Source organism: Petromyzon marinus, unplaced genomic scaffold (genome assembly GCF_048934315.1).
Source record: "Petromyzon marinus isolate PM22_M1 ecotype Great Lakes invasive population unplaced genomic scaffold, UKy_Petmar_22M1.pri1.0 PM_G_Scaffold_11, whole genome shotgun sequence".
Lineage (NCBI taxonomy): Eukaryota > Metazoa > Chordata > Hyperoartia > Petromyzontiformes > Petromyzontidae > Petromyzon > Petromyzon marinus.
This window is the reverse complement of record NW_027422662.1, coordinates 134,675-162,602: the sequence shown is the minus strand read 5'-3', so window position 1 is coordinate 162,602 and position 27,928 is coordinate 134,675. Positions and strand designations below refer to the sequence as shown.

At 50.8% G+C, this 27,928-nt stretch overlaps 1 protein-coding gene across 1 annotated transcript; it reads right to left on the bottom strand.

Moving 5' to 3' along the window:
* Window positions 1–9,088: 9,088 nt before the first annotated feature.
* Window positions 9,089–26,825, bottom strand: LOC142908953 (uncharacterized). Its single transcript, XM_076059635.1, has 4 exons — window positions 26,338–26,825; window positions 18,728–18,791; window positions 16,818–17,151; window positions 9,089–9,177 (listed from the first exon to the last, which is right to left on the bottom strand). Exons 1-4 carry the CDS (start codon window positions 26,823–26,825, stop codon window positions 9,089–9,091), a joined length of 975 nt encoding a protein of 324 aa, XP_075915750.1.
* Between the last annotated feature and the right edge of the window lie 1,103 nt (window positions 26,826–27,928).

Here is a 27,928-nt window from a genome sequence, read left to right as displayed (position 1 = left end):
ACTACTACCACCACTACTACCACTACCACCACCACTACCACAACTACTACCACTACCACAACTACTACAACAACTACCACAACTACCACCACTACTACTACTACCACAACTACCACAACTACTACCACCACAACTACCACCACTACTACTACTACTACTACCACAACTACTACCACCACCACTACCACCACTACCACCACCACCACTACCACCACTACCACCACTACCTCTACTACCACCACTACCACAACTACCACAACTACCACCACTACTACCACCACTACTAACACTACTACCACCACTACCACTACCACCACAACTACCACCACTACCACCACTACCACCACAACTACCACCACTACCACCACTACTACCACAACTACCACCACTACCACTACTACCACCACCACCACCACCACTACCACAACTACTACCACTACCACAACTACCACAACTACCACCACTACTACCACTACCACCACAACTACCACCACTACCACTACTACCACTACTACCACCACTACTACCACTACCACTACCACAACTACCACAACTACTACCACAACTACCACCACTACTACCACAACTACCACCACTACTACCACCACAACTACCACCACTACCACAACTACCACAACAACTACCACCACTACTACCACCACTACTACCACCACCACTACCACCACAACTACCACCACTACTACTACTACCACAACTACTACCACTACCACCACTACCACCACCACCACTACCACCACTACCACCACTACCACTACTACCACCACTACCACAACTACCACAACTACCACCACTACGACTACCACTACTACCACCGCTACCACCACAACTACCACCACTACCACCACTACCACTACCACCACAACTACCACCACTACCACTACTACCACAACTACCACCACTACCACTACTACCACAACTACCACAACTACTACCACAACTACCACCACTACTACCACTACTACTACCACTACCACCACAACTACCACCACTACCACCACTACCACTACTACCACAACTACCACCACTACCACTACTACCACCACCACCACTACCACAACTACCACAACTATCAAAACTACCACCACTACTACTACTTTCTTTTTTGTGTTTGAAGCAGCCTGTATCACCAGAGGCAGGGGCTAACAAACCATCATCACCATCATCACCATCATCATCATTGTCATCATCATCACCATCGTCACCACCATCACCATCATCACCATCGTCACCACCACCACCATCGTCATCATCGTCACCATCACCACCACCATCATCGTCACCACAACTACCATCACACTGGGCAGTGAGACACTGGTGGTGAGGGAGACTTTGAGGGTTTGTTGGAGCTGCAGCTTCCTCCTCAGTGTACGATGACGATGTCACGGCACACCGGACACACGCCACTCTCCTAAGACACACACACACACAGACACACACACAGTGACACACACACACACACAGACACAGTCACACACACACACACAGACACACACACACACTGACACAGTCACACACACAGACACACACAGACACACACACACAGACACACACAGACAATCACACAGACACAGTCACACACATAGACACACACACACAGACACACACACACAGATACACACACACAGACACACACACACACACAGATACACACACACACACAGACACACACACACAGACACGTACACACACACACGTACACACACACACAAAGATCCCCCATATAGCCTTAACAGACTGTAGGGGCAAGTGCTGTTAGCGAGCACCTATGAAGGCCGGAACGGTACACGAGGGGGTGGGTGCCCAGCACCACGCCCGACCGCCTTTGTCTCCCTAGTGGCAATGTTTACACACCGCACCAGGTACTCATTTGAGGCTGAGCCGACCTAGGAGAGGCCCGGGACCGGTTCAGATAATCGTCACTGGTGTTGGCCGTGAGCGGGAATCGAACCCTGGTCGCCAGGTTCATAGCGCAGCGTAGCGCTAACCGCTACACAACCGCTCCCCATACACACAGACACACACACACAGACACACACACAGACACACACAGAAACACACAGACACACACACAGACACACACACACACAGACACACATACACAGACACACAGACACACACAGACACACACAGAAACACACAGACAGACACACAGAGAGACACACAGAGATAGAGAGGCAGACACAGAGACAGAGAGACGGACAGAGAGAGAGACACACAGAGAGAAAGAGAGAGACACAGAGAGACACAGAGAGACAGAGAGAGAGACAGAGACACAGATAGAGACACAGACAGAGAGAGACAGAGAGAGACACAGAGAGAGACACAGAGAAACAGAGCGAGACAGAGAAAGACACACAGAGACACACAGAGACAGAGAGAGACACAGAGCCAGAGAGAGAGACACAGAGACAGAGAGAGACACAGAGAGAGAGACACACACAGACCGAGTGAGAGAGACAAACACAGAGACAGAGAGAGAGACACAGAGAGAGAGAGACAGAAAGACACACAGAGACACAGAGACAGAGAGAGAAACAGAGAGAGACAGAGAAACAGACAGACAGACAGAGAGAAAGACAGAGAGACAGAGAGAGACACACAGAGACACACAGAAACAGAGAGATACACACAGAGACAGAGAGAGAGACAGAGAGAGAGTAGGAGAGAGACAGATACACACAGAGACAGATACACACAGAGAGACACAGACACACAGACCGAGTGAGAGAGACAAACACAGAGACACAGACAGAGAGAGACAGAGAGACACACATCATCATCACCAGCATCACCAACAACAACAACATCATCACCAGCATCATCAACAACAACATCATCATCACCAGCATCACCAACAACAACATCATCATCACCAGCATCATCAACATCATCATCACCAGCATCATCAACAACAACAACATCATCATCATCACCAACATCACCAACAACAACAACATCATCACCAGAATCAACAACAACAACATCATCACCAGCATCACCAACAACAACATCATCACCAGCATCATCAACATCATCATCACCAGCATCATCAACAACAACATCATCATCACCAACATCACCAACAACAACAACATCATCACCAGCATCAACAACAACAACATCACCAGCATCACCAACAACAACAACATCATCATCACCAGCATCATCAACATCATCATCACCAGCATCATCAACAACAACATCATCATCACCAGCATCACCAACAACAACATCATCATCACCAGCATCACCAGCATCATCAACAACAACATCATCAACAACAACATCATCACCAGCATCATCAACAACAACATCATCATCACCAGCATCATCAACAACATCATCACCAGCATCATCAACAACATCATCATCACCAGCATCATCAACAACAACATCATCATTACCAGCATCATCAACAACATCATCATCACCAGCATCATCAACAACAACATCATCATCACCAGCATCACCAGCATCAACAACAACAACATCATCATCACCAGCATCATCAACAACAACATCATCATCACCAGCATCACCAAAAACAACATCAACATCACCAGCATCATCATCATCATCACCAGCATCATCAACAACATCATCACCAGCATCATCAACAACATCATCATCACTAGCATCATCAACAACATCATCATTACCAGCATCATCAACAACATCATCATCACCAGCATCATCAACAACAACATCATCATCACCAGCATCACCAGCATCAACAACAACAACATCATCATCACCAGCATCATCAACAACAACATCATCATCACCAGCATCACCAAAAACAACATCATCATCACCAGCATCATCAACATCACCAACAACAACAACATCATCATCACCAGCATCATCAACAACAACATCATCATCACCAGCATCATCAACAACATCATCATCACCAGCATCACCAGCATCAACAACAACAACATCATCATCACCAGCATCATCAACAACAACATCATCATCACCAGCATCACCAACAACAACATCATCATCACCAGCATCATCAACATCACCAACAACAACATCATCATCACCAGCATCATCAACAACAACATCATCATCACCAGCATCATCAACAACAACATCATCATCACCAGCATCACCAGCATCAACAACAACAACATCATCATCACCAGCATCATCAACAACAACATCATCATCACCAGCATCACCAGCATCAACAACAACAACATCATCATCACCAGCATCATCAACAACAACATCACCATCACCAGCATCATCAGCAACAACATCATCATCACCAGCATCATCAACAACAACAACATCATCACCAGCATCATCAACAACAACATCATCATCACCAGCATCAACAACATCATCATCACCAGCATCACCAGCATCATCAACAACAACATCATCATCACCAGCATCACCAACATCATCATCACCAGCATCATCAACAACAACATCATCATCACCAGTATCACCAACAACAACATCATCACCAGCATCACCAACAACAACATCATCATCACCAGCATCACCAACAACAACATCATCATCACCAGCATCACCAACAACAACATCATCATCATCACCAGCATCATCAACAACATCATCATCACCAGCATTATCAACAACAACATCATCACCAGCATCACCAACAACAACAACATCATCATCACCAGCATCATCAACATCATCATCACCAGCATCATCAACAACAACATCATCATCACCAGCATCACCAACAACAACATCATCATCACCAGCATCACCAGCATCATCAACAACAACATCATCAACAACATCATCACCAGCATCATCAACAACAACATCATCATCACCAGCATCATCAACAACATCATCACCAGCATCATCAACAACAACATCATCATCACCAGCATCATCAACAACAACATCATCATCACCAGCATCACCAGCATCATCAACAACATCATCATCACCAGCATCATCAACAACAACATCATCATCACCAGCATCACCAGCATCAACAACAACAACATCATCATCACCAGCATCATCAACAACAACATCATCATCACCAGCATCACCAACAACAACATCATCATCACCAGCATCATCAACATCACCAACAACAACAACATCACCAGCATCAACAACAACAACATCATCATCACCAGCATCATCAACAACATCATCATCACCAGCATCATCAACAACAACATCATCATCACCAGCATCATCAACAACAACATCATCATCACCAGCATCATCAACAACAACAACATCATCATCACCAGCATCATCAACAACAACATCATCATCACCAGCATCAACAACAACAAACATCATCATCACCAGCATCACCAGCATCATCAACAACAACATCATCATCACCAGCATCACCAACATCAACATCATCATCACCAGCATCATCAACAACAACATCATCATCACCAGTATCACCAACAACAACATCATCACCAGCATCACCAACAACAACATCATCATCACCAGCATCACCAACAACAACATCATCATCACCAGCATCACCAACAACAACATCATCATCACCAGCATCATCAACAACATCATCATCATCATCATCACCAGCATCATCAACAACATCATCACCAGCATCAACAACAACATCATCATCACCAGCATCACCAACAACAACATCATCATCACCAGCATCATCAACAACAACATCATCATCACCAGCATCACCAACAACAACATCATCATCACCAGCATCACCAACAACAACATCATCATCACCAGCATCATCAACAACATCATCATCATCACCAGCATCAACAACAACATCATCATCACCAGCATCATCAACAACAACATCATCATCACCAGCATCACCAGCATCATCAACAACATCATCACCAGCATCACCAGCATCATCATCAACAACAACATCATCATCACCAGCATCATCATCATCATCACCAGCATCATCAACATCACCATCACCAGCATCAACAACAACATCATAATCATCACCAGCATCACCAGCATCATCAACAACATCATCATCATCATCACCAGCATCATCAACAACAACATCATCATTACCAGCATCATCAACAACAACATCATCATCACCAACAACAACATCATCATCACCAGCATCACCAGCATCATCAACAACAACATCATCAACAACAACATCATCATCGTCATCATCACCACCTTTATCAACATCATCATCACCACCATTATCATCGTCATCATTATCATCATCGTCATCATCTTCGTCATCATCATCACCACCATTATCATCGTCATCATTATCATCGTCATTATCGTCATCATCATCACCACCACCATCATCGTCATCATCACCACCATTATCACCATCATCATCACCACCATTATCATCGTCATCATTATCATCATCGTCATCATCTTCGTCATCATCATCACCACCATCATCATCATCGTCATCATCACCATTATCGTCATCATCATCACCACCATTATCATCGGCATCATCACCACCATTATCACCATCATCACCACCATTATCATCGTCATCATTATCATCTTCGTCATCATCATCACCACCATTATCATCGTCATCATTATCATCATCGTCATCATCTTCGTCATCATCATCACCACCATTATCATCGTCATCATTATCATCGTCATTATCGTCATCATCATCACCACCATCATCATCATCGTCATCATCACCACCATTATCACCATCATCATCACCACCATTATCGTCATCATTATCATCGTCATCATCTTCGTCATCATCATCACCACCATCATCATCATCGTCATCATCACCATTATCGTCATCATCATCACCACCATCATCATCATCGTCATCATCACCACCATTATCACCATCATCATCACCACCATTATCATCGTCATCATTATCATCATCGTCATCATCGTCGTCATCATCATCACCACCACCATCATCATCATCGTCATCATCACCATTATCGTCATCATCATCACCACCATTATCATCGGCATCATCACCACCATTATCACCATCATCATCACCACCATTATCATCATCATCATTATCATCATCGTCATCATCTTCGTCATCATCATCATCACCACCATTATCGTCATCATTATCATCATCGTCATTATCGTCATCATCATCACCACCATCATCATCATCATCACCACCACTATCACCATCATCATCGTCATCATCATCACCATCGTGATCACCACCGTGACCATCGTCACCAGCGGTACGTATGTACGTACATATAAAGACACAGATCCCCCGTGTAGCCTGGAACAGGCTGTAGGGGCAAGTGCTGTTAGCGAGCAGCACCTATGAAGGCCGGAATGGCACACGAGGGGGTGGGTGGCCAGCACCACGCCCGGCCGCCTTTGTCTCCCCAGTGCTAGCGATGTTGACTACACATCGCACCAGGTACTCATTTGAGGCTGAGTCGACCTAGGGGAGGCCCAGGACCGATTCTAAAAATGGCTGTCACTGATGGTGTTGATGGCTGTGAGCGAGCGGGAATCGAACTTGGGATCACACACACAGACACACACAGACACACACACACAGACACACAGACACACACACACAGACACACACACAGACACACAGACACACACACACAGACACACACAGACACAAATACACAGACACACACAGACACAGACAGACACACACACAGACACACACACACAGACACAACAACAACAACCGCCATTCGCCACTAAGTGGCGGTGACGTCACCACGACGCTTGTGCCAGGCTATGGGCACCCTGAGGCCACGTGAAGTGTCGAACGCCCGCTGGCAGGTGGTCACGGGGCAGACCCAGGTGCCACGGGTCGACTGACTGAGATGACTGGCTGATGCACCACCTGTGCCCCCTACTGTGCCAACCTGCTGTGCTTTAGCCACCCGGCGCTCCGCTCGCTGTTGTGAGCGTCGCTCCTCCGCCCTCTGTTGTTGTTGGAGGGCGACTGCCTCCAACTGCCCAGTAGCATCCTTCACGAGCCTCCTCCACAGAGGCCGATCTTGACACCGCTGGTACCAGTCATCGGCAAGTCCACTCAGCTCCACGTCCTCCTGTACCACATCACTCCATCTCTTCTCTAGCCCGTGCCGCGCCCGCTTAGCCCCCTCAATCCGGCCAAACAAAAGCTGTTTCGGCATGCGGTGGCTGGGCATGCGGGCTACATGACCCAGCCATCGCAGCCTTGCCTGCCGGAGGAGCTCACCGATGGGACCCTGCCCAGATCTTTCAAGGATTTGTGAGCTCCTCACACAATCCAGTCTGGTTAAACCCAGGATGGATCGTAGGCAGGCCAGCCTAAATGTTTCTAACCGGCGAAGATGTTCCATTAGGGGGGTCCACGTTTCGCAAGCGTAGAGAAGGGAGGGAATGACCGTGGCCGAGAAGACCTGAAGCTTAGTGCGGAGCGACAGACCAGGTAGCTTCCACACAGCGTTACGCAACCGATGAAAAGATATTGCCGCTCGACTGATTCGGAGTGAGACCTCTGCTGTTAAACTGGAGCCAGTCATAAGCACACTGCCCAGGTATGGGAAACTCTCCACTCTCTCCACAACTGCCCCATCACCGATTGGGAGTTGTGGGGGTGGAGTGTCCGATGGTACAAAATACCCAGGCAGGTGCTTAGTTTTGGTGGGGCTGATGGTAAGGCCCCACCTCTTAGTGGCACGCTCCAGTCTCAGCAGACACACACACACACAGACACACACACAGACACACACACACAGACACACACACATAGACACACACACAGACACACACACAGACACACACACAGACACACACACACAGACACACACACAGACACACACACACAGACACACACACACATAGACACACACACAGACACACACACAGACACACACACACAGACACACACACACAGACACACACAGACACACACACAGACATACACAGACACACACAGACACACACACACACACAGACACACACACACAGACACACACACACAGATACACAGACACACAGACAGACACACACACACACAGACACACAGACAGACACACACACAGACACACACACACACAGACACACAGACACAGGGCTAGGCCGTCTTCACCTCGTTGCCGCTGTGGTTACCACCGCTGGTACTTGGCTGTGGCAAAGACAGCATCAGACGCAGCCTCTGGGTGTCTTCAGTTAGACAAGGGGGGTGGGAGTCAGACACAACACCTCCAGTTAGACACGGGGGGGTCAGACACAACACCTCCAGTTAGACACGAGGGGGTCAGACACAACACCTCCAGTTAGACACGGGGGTTGGTGGTCAGACACAACACCTCCAGTTAGACACGGGGGGTGGGTCAGACGCAACACCTCCAGTTAGACATGGGGGGTGGGGGTCAGACACAACACCACCAGTTAGACACGGGGGGTCAGACACAACACCTCCAGTTAGACACGGGGAGTGGGTTCAGACACAACACCACCAGTTAGACACGGGGGGTGGGGGCAGACACAACACCTCCAGTTAGACACAGGGGGTGGGAGTCAGACACAACACCTCCAGTTAGACACGGAGGGTGGGAGTCAGACACAATACCTCCAGTTAGACACGGGGGGTGGGAGTCAGACACAACACCTCCAGTTAGACAGGGGGGGGGGTGGGGGTCAGACACAACACCTCCAGTTAGACACGGGGGTTGGTGGTCAGACACAACACCTTCAGTTAGACACGGGGGTAGGGTCAGACACAACACCTCCAGTTAGACACGGGGGGGGTCAAACACAACACCACCAGTTAGACACGGGGTCAGACACAACACCTCCAGTTAGACACGGGGGGTGGGGTCAGACACAACACCTCCAGTTAGACACGGGGGGGTCAGACACAACACCTCCAGTTAGACACGAGGGGGTCAGACACAACACCTCCAGTTAGACACGGGGGTTGGTGGTCAGACACAACACCTCCAGTTAGACACGGGGGGTGGGTCAGACGCAACACCTCCAGTTAGACATGGGGGGTGGGGGTCAGACACAACACCACCAGTTAGACACGGGGGGTCAGACACAACACCTCCAGTTAGACACGGGGAGTGGGTTCAGACACAACACCACCAGTTAGACACGGGGGGTGGGGGCAGACACAACACCTCCAGTTAGACACAGGGGGTGGGAGTCAGACACAACACCTCCAGTTAGACACGGAGGGTGGGAGTCAGACACAATACCTCCAGTTAGACACGGGGGGTGGGAGTCAGACACAACACCTCCAGTTAGACAGGGGGGGGGGTGGGGGTCAGACACAACACCTCCAGTTAGACACGGGGGTTGGTGGTCAGACACAACACCTTCAGTTAGACACGGGGGTAGGGTCAGACACAACACCTCCAGTTAGACACGGGGGGGGTCAAACACAACACCACCAGTTAGACACGGGGTCAGACACAACACCTCCAGTTAGACACGGGGGGTGGGGTCAGACACAACACCTCCAGTTAGACACGGGGGGTGGGAGTCAGACACAACACCTCCAGTTAGACACAGGGGGGTCAGACACAACACCTCCAGTTAGACACGGGGGTTGGTGGTCAGACACAACACCTCCAGTTAGACACGGAGGGGGGTCAGACACAACACCACCAGTTAGACACGGGGGGTGGGAGTCAGACACAACACCTCCAGTTAGACACAGGGGGGTCAGACACAACACCTCCAGTTAGACACGGGGGTTGGTGGGCAGACACAACACCTCCAGTTAGACACGGGTGGGGGTCAGACACAACACCTCCAGTTAGACAGTGTAGTGTAGTAGTGTATAGTGTAGTGTATAGTGTAGTAGTGTATAGTGTAGTGTATAGTGTAGTGTAATGTATAGTGTAGTGTATAGTGTAGAGTGTAGTGTATAGTGTAGTGTATAGTGTAGTATATAGTAGTGTATAGTGTAGTGTATAGTGTAGTGTAGTAGTGTATAGTGTAGTGTATAGTGTAGTGTATAGTGTAGTGTAATGTATAGTGTAATGTATAGTGTAGTGTATAGTGTAGTAGTGTATAGTGTAGTGTATAGTGTAGTGTATATGTAGTGTAGTAGTGTATAGTGTAGTGTATAGTGTAGTAGTGTATAGCGTAGTGTATAGTGTAGTATATAGTAGTGTAGAGTGTAGTGTATAGTGTAGTGTAGTAGTGTAGTGTATAGTGTAGTGTATAGTGTAGTGTAATGTATAGTGTAGTGTAGAGTGTAGTGTATAATGTAGTAGTGTATAGTGTAGTGTATAGTGTAGTGTATAGTGTAGTGTATAGTGTAGTGTAGTAGTGTATAGTGTAGTGTATAGTGTAGTGTATAGTAGTGTAGAGTGTATTGTAGTAGTGTATAGTGTAGTGTATAGTGTAATGTAGTGTATAGTGTAGTGTATAGTGTAGTGTATAGTGTATAGTGTAGTAGTGTATAGTGTAGTGTATAGTAGTGTATAGTGTAGTGTATAGTAGTGTATAGTGTAGTGTATAGTGTAGTGTATAGTGTAGTGTATAGTGTAGTGTATAGTGTAGTGTATAGTAGTGTATAGTGTAGTGTATAGTGTAGTGTGTAGTGTAGTATATAGTGTAGTGTATAGTGTAGTGTGTAGTGTAGTATATAGTGTATAGTGTAGTGTATAGTGTAGTGTATAGTGTCGTGTATAGTGTAGTGTATAGTAGTGTAGTGTATAGTGTAGTGTATAGTGTAGTGTATAGTGTAGTGTATAGTGTAGTGTATAGTTACGGTGCTACTCACCAAGGCTGTGGTTGCCACGCAGCACCTGGGAAGGGGGGCGGAGGAGAGGTGACAATGAGACAGTGGCTAGAATATGTTGTCTACCTCACCTGCTACGGAGGCACATCGACTCACCCAGAGACTCACACAGAGACTCACACAGAGACTCACACAGACACCCATAGACTCACACAAACACCCATAGACACACAAACACTCATAGACTCACACAGAGACTCACACAAACACCCATAGACTCACACAGAGACCCACAGACTCACACAGAGACTCACACAAACACCCATAGACTCACACAAACACCCATAGACTCACACAGAGACTCACACAAACACCCATAGACTCACACAGAGACTCACACAGACACCCATAGACTCACACAAACACCCATAGACTCACACAGAGACCCACAGACTCACACAGAGACTCACACAAACACCCATAGACTCACACAAACACCCATAGACTCACACAGAGACCCACAGACTCACACAGAGACTCACACAAACACCCATAGACTCACATAAACACCCATAGACTGACACAGAGACTCACACAAACACCCATAGACAAACAAACACCCATAGACTCACACATAGACTGACACAAACACCCATAGACTTACACAAACACCCATAGACTGACATAGAGACTCAAATAGACACCCATATACTCACACAAACCCCCATAGACTGACATAGAGACTCACACAGACACCCATAGACTTACACAGAGACTCACACAGACACCCATAGACTCACACAAACACCCATAGACTGACATACTCACACAGACACCTATAGACTCACACAGACACCCATAGACTGCCACAGAGACTCATGCAGACACCCATAGACTGACACAGAGACTCACACAGACACCCAGAGACTCACACAAAAAGCTCACCGAGATCCACACTCACACAGAGACCCAGAGACTCCGAGACCCATACACACTCACACACAAACACCTATACACTCACACACACATAGACACAAACATCTGCACACCTACAACTCAACAACAACATTAAGTGGCGGTGACATCACCACGACGCTTGTGCCAGGCTATGTGCACGTTGAAGCCACGTGAAGTGTCGAACGCCCGCTGACAGGAAGTCACAGGGCAGACCCAGGTGCCACGGGTCGACTGACTGAGATGACTGGCTGATGCACCACCTGTGCCCCCTACTGTGCCAACTTGCTGTGCTTTAGCCAACCCAGCGCTCCGCTTTGTTGTGAGCGTTGTTGTTGGAGCTCATCATCCTCCTGTACCACATCAATCAATCTCTTCTCTAGCCCGTGCATCGCCCGGTTAGCCCCCTCGAACCGGACAAACAAAAGCTGTTTGGGCATGCGGTGGCTGTGCATGCAGGCTACATGACCCAGCCAACGCAGCCTTGCCTACCGGAGGAGCTCACCGATGGGGCTTTGTCCAGAAATTTCAAGGATAAGTGAGCTCCTCACACAACCCAGCCTAGTTAAACCCAGGATGGATCATAGGCAGGCCAGTCTAAATGTTTCTAACTGGCAAAGATGTTCCATTAGGGGGGACCACGTTTCGCAAGCATAGAGAAGGGAGAGAATGACCGTGGCTGAGAAGACCCGAAGCTTCGTGCGGAGCGACAGACCAGGTAGCTTCCACACAGCGTTACGCAACCTATTAAAAGATAATGCCGCTCAACTGATTTGGAGACCGCTGCTGTTTAACCGGAGCCGGTCATGAGCACACTGGTCGGGTATGGGAAACTCTCCACTCTCTCCACAACTGCCCTATCACCAATTGGGTTGTGGGGGTTGAGTGCCCGATGGTACAAAATACCCTGGCAGGTGCATAGTTTTAGTGGGGCTGATGGTAAGTCCTCACCTCTTAGTGGCAAGCTCCAGTTTCAGCAGCAGCGCCTCCAACTCCTCCGCTGAGTAAGCAGCAATTACCAGATCATCGGCATACATAACATGGTTGAGCAATAGGGAGCCACCCGGGCATCGATCAGCCTCCCATTGTATCTGTACCAGATGAAAATTCCTCCGGTATAGCTATTGAAGGCTTCGCGAATTATGTGGTCGAAATAGATGTTAAATAATGTCGAAGCCAAATGACATCCCTCTCGCACCCCAAAGTGAGCAGGGAATGGATCCGACTCCCGGCCACGTAAATTTACCCAGGCCCGCTCACTATCTTGAAGGTCCTTAATGATCGTGAGCAGCGGGTCAGGGACTCCAAAAGCACGAAGACCAACCCAGAGCCAGACCTACTGATGGTATCATAGGCCTTGACCAGGTCAATAAAGCAGAGATGTAGGTCTTGCTGGAATTCCCTACACCTCTGCTTTAGCAGACGGAAAGAAAATATGGCATCTGTGCAGCAACGCCCTTTCCTAAAACCACATTGGAGCTCTGCAAGCCTCTCCTCAGCGTGCCTGGCAAAGCGATGTTAAATAATTCTTGTCAGGACCTTTCCAGGCACACTGAGGAGTGATATGCCCCTGTCGTTGTTACAGTCTGTGCGGTCCCCTTACTACAAAGTGGGGGACCACCAGGGCATCCTTCAAATCCTGCAGAACCCATCCAGTGGTCCAGACTGTTGTTATGATGTCATGTAGGGCAGTCTATGCACAAATGCCACCATCCCTCAGCATTTCGCTTGGGAGATCATCTCTGCCCGGTGCCTTTCCTGGTCTCAGGCTCTGGATCGCCTTCAGTACTTCCTCAACAGATGGCACCTCAGCCAGCCACTCACAGGGGGTGACTTCTGCTTCCAATATTTGCGGCACCTCAGCCTCAGCAGGGTCATCCCCACTTTGTCCCATGATGTTTTCCAGGCCGAGGGATTTCACCTTCCCCAGGACCTCACAGAAATGCTCAGCAAATCTGAAAACCTGTTCCTGGGGGTTGGAGATTGGATCACCGTTTTTTTCCCCTAATGATGGTAATAGGTGTGCCGCTGCAGGTTACTTTTTGATGGAATTAAAGAGCGATTTGTGATCACGGGCCATTGAGGCAGATTCCATCTCCTCAAAAACCCACGAGCACCACCCATCCTTGCAGCGCCTCACAGTTCTCCGAACCTCCGAGAGAAGGCTGCGGCCAGCCTCCTCATTCTCTGACGTGGAATGCTGTAGACAATGAGAGTGGGCCTGTCGCTTTTTCTCAGCCAGCCTGAACTTGTCCTCTGTCAGCCAGGGTCTCTGAGGAGGTGTGGACCACGTACCCAAAGCAGCCATTGCAGCTGCATGAGTCACAGTCCTAAACCTCGCCCATTTACCCTCGACATTTGGAGGAGTGAGGGACGATGCCAACCCCAGCCGCAAGCGATGATGAAATTCTCGCTTGCAACTTTCATCAACTAGTTGAGACCAGGCCGCCTTAGGTTGAAATGGGGTCCTGGGTGTACACCCACCACCGGAGTGGAAGAATGGCAGGCGCATCTTACAGATGACAAGTCGATGGTCAGTCGGCAGATCAGCTCCACGGTAGGTCCTGGTATGAAGGACATCGGCCCGCATCCGCTGTTCTGTCACTATGTAGTCCAGCAGATGTTCTTGCTTGGACCCGGCATGCATCCATGATGTTGTGTGGATGCGCCGATGCCGGAACAGCGTGTTGGTAATTACAAGCCCATGGGCTCCACAAAAATAGCAGCCTCCTACCGTTGTTATTGAGCTGATCTGGCCCATGCCTTCCAATCACCCCAGACCAGTTGCCAGCATCATGACCAACTCGGGCATTGAAGTCACCAAACAAGACGACTCTATCCCGAGGGGCCACTTTAGCCAGCACCTGTTACAGGAGGTCATAGAAGGCATCTGACTCATCGACCTTGCCTGCATCCTCCCAAAAGATGTCCGTCTTCGGTGGGGGCTTAAGTAACCACGACCACCACTCCTCGCCTCTGGTTGATGGGAAGGCGAGCCCAAAGTAGCCTGGGGCTTACAGCTTCCCACACCACACAACAACAACCGCCATTCGCCACTAAGTGGTGGTGACATGACCACGACGCTTGTGCCAAGCTATGTGCACCCTGAGGCCACGTGAAGTGGCGAATGCCCACTGGCAGGAGGTCACGGGGCAGACCCAGGTGCCACAGGTCAACTGACTGAGATGACTGGCTGATGCACCACCTGTGCCCCCTACTGTGCCAACCTGCTGTGCTTTAGCCACCCGGCACTCCGCTCGTTGTTGTGAGCGTCGCTCCTCCGCCCTCCGTTGTTGTTGGAGGGCGACTACCTCCAACTGCCCAGTAGCATCCTTCACGAGCCTCCTCCACAGAGGCCGATCTTGACACCGCTGGTACCAGTCATCGGCAAGTCCACTCAGCTCCACGTCCTCCTGTACTACATCACTCCATCTCTTCTCTAGCCCGAGCCGCGCCCGCTTAGCCCCCTCAATCCAGCCGAACAAAAGCTGTTTCGGCATGCGTTGGCTGGGCATGCGGGCTTACATGACCCAGCAATCGCAGCCTTGCCCGCCGGAGGAGCTCACCGATGGGACTTTGTCCAGATCTTTCAAGGATTTGTGAGCTCCTCACACAATCCAGTCTGGTTAAACCCAGGATGGATCGTAGGCAGGCCAGCCTAAATGTTTCTAACCGGCGAAGATGTTCCATTAGGGGGGTCCACGAAACCACGAGTTAAACCACACCACACACACACACATACACACAAACACCTACACACCACACACACACAAACACCTACACACTCACACACCTACACACAAACACCTACACACACACACACCTACACACTCACACACCTACACACTCACACACCTACACACACACACGTGGGTGAGTGTGTGCGTCCTGACCCTCACCTCTTCCTCCTCACCCTCCTCCTCTTCCTCCTCCTCCTCCTCCTCCTCCTCCTCCATTTTCTCACCAGCAACACCATCACTACCACCATCACCACCATCACCCCCACCATCATCACCACCACCACCATCACCACCAGCACCACCACCAGCACCACCACCATCACCACCATCACCCCCACCATCACCACCAGCACCACCACCAGCACCACCACTACCACCACCACCAACACCACCATCACCACCACCACTACCACCATCACCACCACTACCACCACTTCCACCACCACCACCATCACCACCACCACCACCACCATCACCACCACCATCACCACCAGCACCACCACCAGCACCACCATCACCACCAGCACCACAACTACCACCAGCACCACCACTACTACCATCACCACCACCAACACCACCATCACCACCACCACTACCACCATCACCACCACTACCACCACTTCCACCACCACCACCACCATCACCACCACCACCACCACTTCCACCATCACCACCATCACCGGCGCCAGCTCCTCTTCCACGTGCAGGCGTCTCGGCCTCCCCCGTACAGTGGCGGCAGTGGACCTGTGGGAGGCAGAGAGACGAGGGCTGGTGCCCAGCGCTCCTCAGTGTGACCACTACCGCCATCGCCACCACCATCGCCACCACCGTCACCACCATCGGCATCGCCACCACCGATATCATCACCACCATCGCCACTATCGTCACCATCACCACCACCACCACCCCGACCACCACCACCACCGTGGTGGGTCACACACACCCCCACACAGACACAGACACACACACAGGGTCACACACACAGGCACCAACCCACACACACCCACACACACACAGGGTCACACACACAGGCACCAACCCACACACACACACAGGGTCACACACACAGGCACCAACCCACACACACACAGGGTCACACACACAGGCACCAACCCACACACCCCCACACACACACAGTCACATACACCCACAGGGTCACAACAACCGCCATTCGCCACTAAGTGGCGGCGACATAACTTCGTGGCTACGTGACGTCACCACGACGCTTGTGCCAGGCTATGTGCACCTTGAGGCCACGTGAAGTGTCCAACGCCCGCTGGCAGGAGGTGCCGAGCCCGTTTAGCCCCCTCGATCCGGCCGAACAAAAGCTGTTTGGGCATGCGGTGGCTGGGCATGCGGCTACATGACCCAGCCAACGCAGCCTTGCCTGCCGGTGAAGCTCACAGATGGGACCTTGCCCAGATCTTTTAAAGGATTTGTGAGCTCCTAACACAATCCAGCCAGGTTAAACCCAGGATGGATCGTAGGCAGGCCAGCCTAAGTGTTTATAACCGGCGAAGATGTTCCGTTAGGGGGGTCCACGTTTCGCAAGCGTAGAGAAGGGAGGGAAAGACCGTGGCCGAGGAGACAACCCCCTACATCCTCGTAGTGCCGGACGGGCAATGCTGTCGTGGACAGTGCTGTGGGGGGAGGGCCAATTCCGATTGGCTTTTCCCCTCAAGGCGTTTGTAGCTACCACAGCGGCTAAATGGGGGCTCTGGATGGGTGCGAGGGGCTGGTAACCCCTCCACCTTAAATAAATTACCACAAAATCACGTGACAAAATATATCTAACAAACACACACACACAGGGTCAACAACAACAACAACCGCCATTCGCCACTAAGTGGCGGTGATGTCACCACGACGCTTGTGCCAGGCAGGGTCACACACACACACCCCCACACACACACAGGGTCACACACACACAGGGTCACACACACAGTCACACACACCCACGCAGGGTCACAAACACACACACAGGGTCACACACACACAGACAACCACCCACACACACACACACAGGGTCACACACACGTAGTGTCACACACACCCGCACACACCCCCACACACACCCAGGGTCACAAACACACCCCCACATACACACAGGGTCACACACACGCACACACCCCCACACACACGTAGTGTCACACACACACAGGGTCACACACACACACAGGGTCACACACACACAGGGTCACACACACACACACAGGGTCACACACACACAGGATCACACACACACACACACAGGGTCACACACACACACAGGGTCACACACACACACGTAGTGTCACACCCCACACACACACCCCCACACCTGTGGGCACGCTGCAGACGGCGTGATCTGAGTCATCGTTCTCTTCCTCCTGCCGGAGACGGAGCTGTGGACAACCAGGGTGACAGTGAGACTCACAGTGACACTCACAGTGACACTCACAGTGACACAGTGACACTCACAGTGACACTTAGCCACAGTGACACTCACAGTGACACTCACAGTGACACTCACAGTGACACTCACAGTGACACTCAGCCACAGTGACACTCAGCCACAGTGACACTCACAGTGACACTCACAGTGACACAGCCACAGTGACACTCAGTGACACTCACAGTGACACTCAGCCACAGTGACACTCACAGTGACACTTACAGTGACACTCACAGTAACACTCACAGTGACACTCAAAGTGACACTCACAGTGACACTCACAGTGACACTCAGCCACAGTGACACTCACAGTGACACTCACAGTGACACTCAGCCACAGTGACACTCACAGTGACACTCACAGTGACACTCAGCCACAGTGACACTCACAGTGACACTCACAGTGACACTCAGCCACAGTGACACTCACAGTGACACTCACAGTGACACAGCCACAGTGACACTCAGTGACACTCACAGTGACACTCAGCCACAGTGACACTCACAGTGACACTCACAGTGACACTCAAAGTGACACTCACAGTGACACTCACAGTGACACTCAGCCACAGTGACACTCACAGTGACACTCACAGTGACACTCAGCCACAGTGACACTCACAGTGACACTCACAGTGACACTCAGCCACAGTGACACTCAGTGACACTCAGTCACAGTGACACTCACAGTGACACTCACAGTGACACTCACCCACAGTGACACTCACAGTAACACTCACAGTGACACTCACAGCGACACTCACAGTGACACTCAGCCACAGTGACACTCACAGTGACACTCACAGTGACACTCAGCCACAATGACACTCAGCCACAGTGACACTCACAGTGACACTCACAGTGACACTCACAGTGACACTCAGCCACAGTGACACTCACAGTGACACAGTGACACTCACAGTGACACTCAGTGACACCCACAATGACACTCACAGTGACACTCAGCCACAGTGACACTCACAGTGACACTCACAGTGACACCCACAGTGACACTCACCCACAGTAACACTCACAGTGACACTCACAGTGACACTCAGCCACAATGACACTCACAGTGACACTCACAGTGACACTCACCCACAGTAACACTCACAGTGACACTCACAGTGAAACCCACAGTGACACTCACAGTGACACTCAGTGACACTCAGCCACAGTGACACTCACAGTGACACTCACCCACAGTGACACTCAGTGACACTCATCCACAGTGACACTCAGTGACACTCACCCACAGTGACACTCACAGTGACACTCACCCACAATGACACTCACAGTGACACTCACCCACAGTGACACTCACAGTGACATTCACCCACAATGACACTCACAGTGACACTCATCCACAGTGACACTCACAGTGACACTCACAGTGACACTCAGTGACACTCATACACAGTGACACTCACCCACAGTGACACTCACCCACAGTGACACTCACAGTGACACTCACCCACAGTGACACTCACAGTGACACTCACCCACAGTGACACTCAGTGACACTCACCCACAGTGACACTCACAGTGACACTCACCCACAGTGACACTCACAGTGACACTCACCCACAGTGACACTCACAGTGACACTCACAGTGACACTCACCCACAGTGACACTCACAGTGACACTCACAGTGACACTCACACACAGTGACACTCACCCACAGTGACACTCACCCACAGTGACACTCAGTGACACTCACCCACAGTGACACTCACAGTGACACTCACCCACAGTGACACTCACCCACAGTGACACTCACAGTGACACTCACAGTGACACTCACCCACAGTGACACTCACAGTGACACTCACAGTGACACTCAGTGACACTCATACACAGTGACACTCACCCACAGTGACACTCACTCACAGTGACACTCACAGTGACACTCACAGTGCCACTCACAGTGACACTCACCCACAGTGACACTCACAGTGACACTCACCCACAGTGACACTCACCCACAGTGACACTCACAGTGACACCCACAGTGACACCCACAGTAACACCCACAGTGACACTCAGTGACACCCACAGTGACACTCACAGTGACACTCACCCACAGTGACACTCAGTGACACCCACAGTGACACTCACAGTGACACTCATCCACAGTGACACTCACAGTGACACTCACCCACAGTGACACTCACAGTGACACTCACAGTGACACCCACAGTGACACCCACAGTAACACCCACAGTGACACTCAGTGACACCCACAGTGACACTCACCCACAAAGACACCCAAAGTGTCATGCTGCTGACAGTTGGGCTACATTAACATAAGCTGCCCCGCTTATCCTGCTGACACCTGGGCTACATTAACATAAGCTGCCCCGCCCATGCTGCTGACACCTGGGCAACATTAACATAAGCTGCCCCGCCCATGCTGCTGACGACACTTGGGCCACGCCCATTTTCAACCTTTATAAACAGTTTGCCTTTAGAGGCTGACCCCCTTTGCCTGATGTGTGTACACACACATTCTCTGGAAAGAACCAGAGAATGTGTGTGTAAGTGTGTGTGTGTAAGTGTGTGTGTGTAAGTGTGTGTGTGTAAGTGTGTGTAAGTGTGCGTAAGTGTGTGTAAGTGTGTGTGTAAGTGTGTGTAAGTGTGTGTAAGTGTATGTGTGTGTGTGTTGGTGTGTGTGTGTAAGTGTGTGTAAGTGTGTGTGTGTAAGTGTGTGTTGGTGTGTGTACGTAAGTGTGTGTGTGTAAGTGTGTGTAAGTGTGCGTAAGTGTATGTAAGTGTGTGTGTAAGTGTGTGTAAGTGTGTGTGTAAGTGTGTGTAAGTGTGTGTGTGTGTAAGTGTGTGCCGGACGGGCAACTCTGTCGTGGACAGCGCTGTGGGGGGAGATCCAATTTTGATTGGCTCCTCCCCTCATGGCATATGTGTCCACCACAGGGGCTAAACGGGGGCTCTGGACGGGTGCGAGGGGCTGGTAACCCCTCCACCTTCAATTAATTACCACGAAACCACGAATTAAACTGAAATATGTAACAACTAAGCTTGTGCCGGAGGCCCCGGGGGGCCAGGCGTCTATGACGTCTCCTGGCCAAACCCCAATTGGCGGAGCCAGGAGATTGAATACCTACCCTCGGGGCTACTCCAGAAACAACGAAAAGCCACTACGGGTGGCCACGTGGAATGTTCGAACGCTCACTGCAGAGGAGAGGCTGCCACTCCTCTGTCGGGAGCTGGACCGGTACCGCCTAGATCTATGCGGCATTCAGGAGGTCCGGTGGACCGGCTCTGGCTCCTGCCACCATGAGGGGTGGACAGTCCTTTACTCGGGGCAGCAGACTGCCAAACAACAGGGTGTGGGTCTTCTTTTGAACAAAAGAATGAAGGGGGCGTGGGAGCGTGGCGGTGAGGTGTGGGAAGCTGTAAGCCCCAGGCTACTTTGGGCTCGCCTTCCCATCAACCGGAGGCGAGGAATGGTGGTCGTGGTTACTTATGCCCCCACCGAAGATGAACATCCGTGGAGGGATGCAGGCAAAGCCGATGAGTCAGATGCCTTCTATGACCTCCTGTCACAGGTGCTGGCTAAAGTGGCCCCTCGGGATAGAGTCATCATGTTGGGTGACTTCAATGCCCGAGTTGGTCATGATACTGGCACCTGGTCTGGAGTGATTGGAGGGCATGGGCCAGATCAGCTCAATAACAACGGTAGGAGGCTGCTAGATTGTTGTGCAGCCCATGGGCTTGTAATTACCAACACGCTGTTCCGGCATCGGCGCATCCACACAACATCATGGATGCATGCCGGGTCCAAGCAAGAACATCTGCTGGACTACATAGTGACGGACCAGCGAATGCGAGCCCATGTCCTTGACACCAGGACCTACCGTGGAGCTGATCTGCCCTCTGACCATCGACTAGTCATCTGTAAGATGCGCCTGCCATTCTTCCACTCCGGTGGTGGGTGTACACCCAGGACCCCATTCCAACCTAAAGTGGCCTGGTCTCAGTTATCTGATGAAAGTTGCAAGCGAGAATTTCATCATCGCTTGCGGCTGGGATTGGCATCGTCCCCGACTCCTCCGGATGTCGAGGGTAAATGGGCGAGGTTTAGGACTGTGACTCATGCAGCTGCAATGGCTGCTTTGGGTACGCGGTCCAGACCTCCCCAGACACCCTGGATGACAGAGGAGTTGTTCAGGATGGTTGAGAAAAAGCGACAGGCCCACTGTCATCGGCTACAGAATCCCACGTCAGAGAATGAGGAGGCTTACCGCAGCCTTCGCTCGGAGGTTCGGAGAGCCGTGAGGCGCTGCAAGGATGGGTGGTGGTCGCGGGTTGCTGAGGAGATGGAGTCTGCCTCAGTGGCCCGTGATCACAAATCTCTATTTAACTCCATCAAAAAAGTAACCTGCAGCGCCACACCTATTACCATCATTAGGGGAAAAAACGGTGATCCAATTTCCGACCCCCAGGAACAGGTTCGCAGATTTGCTGAGCATTTCTGTGAGGTCCTGGGGGAGGGAAAATCCCTCAGCCAGGAAAACACCGTGGCACAAAGTGAGGATGACCCTGCTGAGGCTGCGGTGCCTCAAATATTGGATGAAGTCACCCCCTGTGAGTGGCTGGCTGAGGTGCCATCTGCTGAGGAAGTATTGAAGGCGATCCGGAGTCTGAGACCAGGAAAGGCAGCGGGCAGAGATGATCTCCCAAGCGAAATGCTGAGGGAGGGTGGCGTTTGTGCACAGACTGCCCTATATGACATCATAACAACAGTCTGGACCACTGGACGGGTTCCGCAGGATTGGAAGGATGCCCTGGTGGTCCCCCTTTTTAAGAAGGGGGACCGCACAGACTGTAACAACTACAGGGGCATCTCACTCCTCAGTGTGCCGGGAAAGGTCCTGGCAAGGATTATTCAGCATCGCCTTGCCAGGCACGCTGAGGAGAGGCTTGCGGAGCCCCAATGCGGTTTCAGGAAAGGGCGGTCCTGCACAGATGCCATATTTTCTGTCCGTCTGCTACAGCAGAGGTGTAGGGAATTCCAACAAGACCTACATCTCTGCTTTATTGACCTGGTCAAGGCCTATGATACCATCAGTAGGCCTGGGCTCTGGGTCGTTCTTCGTGCTTTTGGAGTACCTGACCCTCTGCTCACGATCATTAAGGACCTTCATGATGGTGAGCGGGCCCGGGTAAAACTACGTGGCCGGGAGTCAGAGCCATTCCCTGTACACCTTGGGGTGCGACAGGGATGTCCTCTGGCTCCCACATTATTTAACATCTATTTTGACCACGTAGTTCGTGAAGCCTTCAATAGCTGTACCGGGGGAATCTTCATATGGTACAGATATAATGGGAGGCTAATCGATGCCCGGGTGCGGTCAAGGGATGGCTCCCTATTGCTCAACCACGTTATGTATGCTGATGACTTGGTAATAGCTGCTCAGTCAGAGGAGGAGTTGGAGACGCTGCTGCTGAGACTGGAGCGTGCCACTAAGAGGTGGGGCCTTACCATCAGCCCCACCAAAACTAAGCACCTGCCTGGGTATTTTGTACCATCGGACACTCCACCCCCACAACTCCCAATCGGTGATGGGGCAGTTGTGGAGAGAGTGGAGAGTTTCCCATACCTGGGCAGTGTGCTTATGACTGGCTCCAGTTTAACAGCAGAGGTCTCACTCCGAATCAGTCGAGCGGCAATATCTTTTCATCGGTTGCGTAACGCTGTGTGGAAGCTACCTGGTCTGTCGCTCCGCACTAAGCTTCAGGTCTTCTCGGCCACGGTCATTCCCTCCCTTCTCTACGCTTGCGAAACGTGGACCCCCCTAATGGAACATCTTCGCCGGTTAGAAACATTTAGGCTGGCCTGCCTACGATCCATCCTGGGTTTAACCAGACTGGATTGTGTGAGGAGCTCACAAATCCTTGAAAGATCTGGGCAGGGTCCCATCGGTGAGCTCCTCCGGGAGGCAAGGCTGCGATGGCTGGGTCATGTAGCCCGCATGCCCAGCCACCGCATGCCGAAACAGCTTTTGTTTGGCCGGATTGAGGGGGCTAAGCGGGCGCGGCACGGGCTAGAGAAGAGATGGAGTGATGTGGTACAGGAGGACGTGGAGCTGAGTGGACTTGCCGATGACTGGTACCAGCGGTGTCAAGATCGGCCTCTGTGGAGGAGGCTCGTGAAGGATGCTACTGGGCAGTTGGAGGCAGTCGCCCTCCAACAACAACGGAGGGCGGAGGAGCGACGCTCACAACAGCGAGCGGAGCGCCGGGTGGCTAAAGCACAGCAGGTTGGCACAGTAGGGGGCACAGGTGGTGCATCAGCCAGTCATCTCAGTCAGTCGACCCGTGGCACCTGGGTCTGCCCCGTGACCACCTGCCAGCGGGCGTTCGACACTTCACGTGGCCTCAGGGTGCACATAGCCTGGCACAAGCGTCGTGGTGACGTCACCGCCACTTAGTGGCGAATGGCGGTTGTTGTTGTTGTTGTGTGTAAGTGTGTGTAAGTTTGTGTGTGTAAGTGTGTGTTGGTGTGTGTACGTAAGTGTGTGTGTGTAAGTGTGTGTAAGTGTGCGTTAGTGTATGTAAGTGTGTGTGTAAGTGTGTGTAAGTGTGTGTGTAAGTGTGTGTAAGTGTGTGTGTAAGTGTGTGTGTGTAAGTGTGTGTGTGTAAGTGTGTGTAAGTTTGTGTGTGTAAGTGTGTGTTGGTGTGTGTACGTAAGTGTGTGTGTGTAAGTGTGTGTAAGTGTGCGTAAGTGTATGTAAGTGTGTGTGTAAGTGTGTGTAAGTGTGTGTAAGTGTAAGTGTGTGTAAGTGTATGTGTGTAAGTGTGTGTGTTGGTGTGTGTGTGTAAGTGTGTGTAAGTGTGTGTGTGTAAGTGTGTGTAAGTGTGTGTGTGTAAGTGTGTGTGTTGGTGTGTGTGTGTAAGTGTGTGTAAGTGTGTGTGTGTAAGTGTGTGTGTGTAAGTGTGTGTAAGTGTGTGTGTGTAAGTGTGTGTGTTGGTGTGTGTGTGTAAGTGTGTGTAAGTGTGTGTGTGTAAGTGTGTGTAAGTGTGTGTACATAAGTGTGTGTGTGTAAGTGTGTGTAAGTGTGCGTAAGTGTGTGTAAGTGTGTGTAAGTGTGTGTAAGTGTGTGTAAGTGTGTGGAAGTGTGTGTAAGTGTAAGTGTGTGTAAGTGTATGTGTGTAAGTGTGTGTGTTGCTGTGTGTGTGTAAGTGTGTGTAAGTGTGTGTGTGTAAGTGTGTGTAAGTGTGTGTACGTAAGTGTGTGTGTGTAAGTGTGTGTGTGTAAATGTGTGTGTGTAAGTGTATGTAAGTGTGTCTGTAAGTGTGTGTGTAAGTGTGTGTAAGTGTGTGTAAGTGTGCGTGTGTAAGTGTGTGTGTGTTGGTGTGTGTGTGTAAGTGTGTGTAAGTGTGTGTGTGTAAGTGTGTGTTGGTGTGTGTACGTAAGTGTGTGTGTGTAAGTGTGTGTGTGTGTAAGTGTGTAAGTGTGTGTGTGTGTAAGTGTACCTCTGGTGTTGCCGTTTGCGCGTCTTCTCCGGCACTGTGGGGACGGAGCTGTCAGAGTCCTCGTTCAATCCGGCACCACCACGGCCACCGTCACCGCGCTCACCACCGCCGTGACCGCCACGGCACTCAACACCACCACCACCACCACCATCGTCGTCATCGTCGTCGCCAATCCTGTCCATGTCGCCGGCGCTGTTGACGTCGCCGAAGCCAAAGCCATCAACGTCGCCGATGATGTCGCCGTAGGGGACGCCGACACCGTCGCAGTCGGCGCTCCTGTCGCTGAAGGCGACGCCACCGGAGTCGCTGCAGTCGGCGCCGTCGGAATCGCCGAAGCCGTCGACGTCGCCAAACCTCACGCGGACGAAGTCGCTGAAGGCGGCGGCGACGGCCGCGGCCGCGTCGTTCGTGGCGGCGGCTCTGACGCCGCCGCCGGACGCAGAGCGGCGGCAGGGGCACGGTCCGACGCTGCCCTCGCTCGAGGCCATCCTGCAACCTGCACACACTGCGACCACCGCCGCCGTCACCACCACCACCACCACCACACACACCACCGTCACCACCACCATAGACTCAACACTGTACCATAGACTCAACACTACACCATAGACTCAACACTGCACCATAGACTCAACACTGCACCATAGACTCAACACTGCACCATAGACAAACACTACACCATAGACTCAACACTACCCATAGACTCAACACTACCCATAGACTCAACACTGCACCATAGACTCAACACTGCACCATAGACTCAACACTGCACCATAGACTCACACTACACCATAGACTCAACACTGAACCATAGACTCAACACTGCACCATAGACAAACACTACACCATAGACTCAACACTACCCATAGACTCAACACTACCCATAGACTCAACACTGCACCATAGACTCAACACTGCACCATAGACTCAACACTGCACCATAGACTCACACTACACCATAGACTCAACACTGAACCATAGACTCAACACTGCACCATAGACAAACACTACACCATAGACTCAACACTACCCATAGACTCAACACTACCCATAGACTCAACACTGCACCATAGACTCAACACTGCACCATAGACTCAACACTGCACCATAGACTCACACTACACCATAGACTCAACACTGAACCATAGACTCAACACTGCACCATAGACAAACACTACACCATAGACTCAACACTACCCATAGACTCAACACTACCCATAGACTCAACACTGCACCATAGACTCAACACTCCACCATAGACTCAACACTGCACCATAGACTCACACTACACCATAGACTCAACACTGAACCATAGACTCAACACTGCACCATAGACAAACACTGCACCATAGACTCAACACTGCACCATAGACTAACACTACACCATAGACTCAAGACTGTACCATAGACTCAACACTGCACCATAGACAAACACTACACCATAGACTCACACTACACTATAGACTCAATACTGCACCATAGACTCAACACTGCACCATAGACTCAACACTGCACCATAAACTCAACACTGCACCATAGACTCAACACTACCCATAGACTCAACACTACCCATAGACTCAACACTACACCA

What these genes read in the sequence shown, in the direction of transcription:
- LOC142908953 (XM_076059635.1), bottom strand. Translation starts at nt 26,825, where the DNA reads ATGGCCTCGAGCGAGGGCAGCGTCGGACCGTGCCCCTGCCGCCGCTCT. An exon ending in CGCAAACGGCAACACCAGAG is followed by an intron (nt 18,792 to 26,337) that starts GTACACTTACAC and finishes GGTTGTCCACAG; the next exon opens with CTCCGTCTCCGGCAGGAGGA. An exon ending in CGTCTGCAGCGTGCCCACAG is followed by an intron (nt 17,152 to 18,727) that starts GTGTGGGGGTGT and finishes TGCCTCCCACAG; the next exon opens with GTCCACTGCCGCCACTGTAC.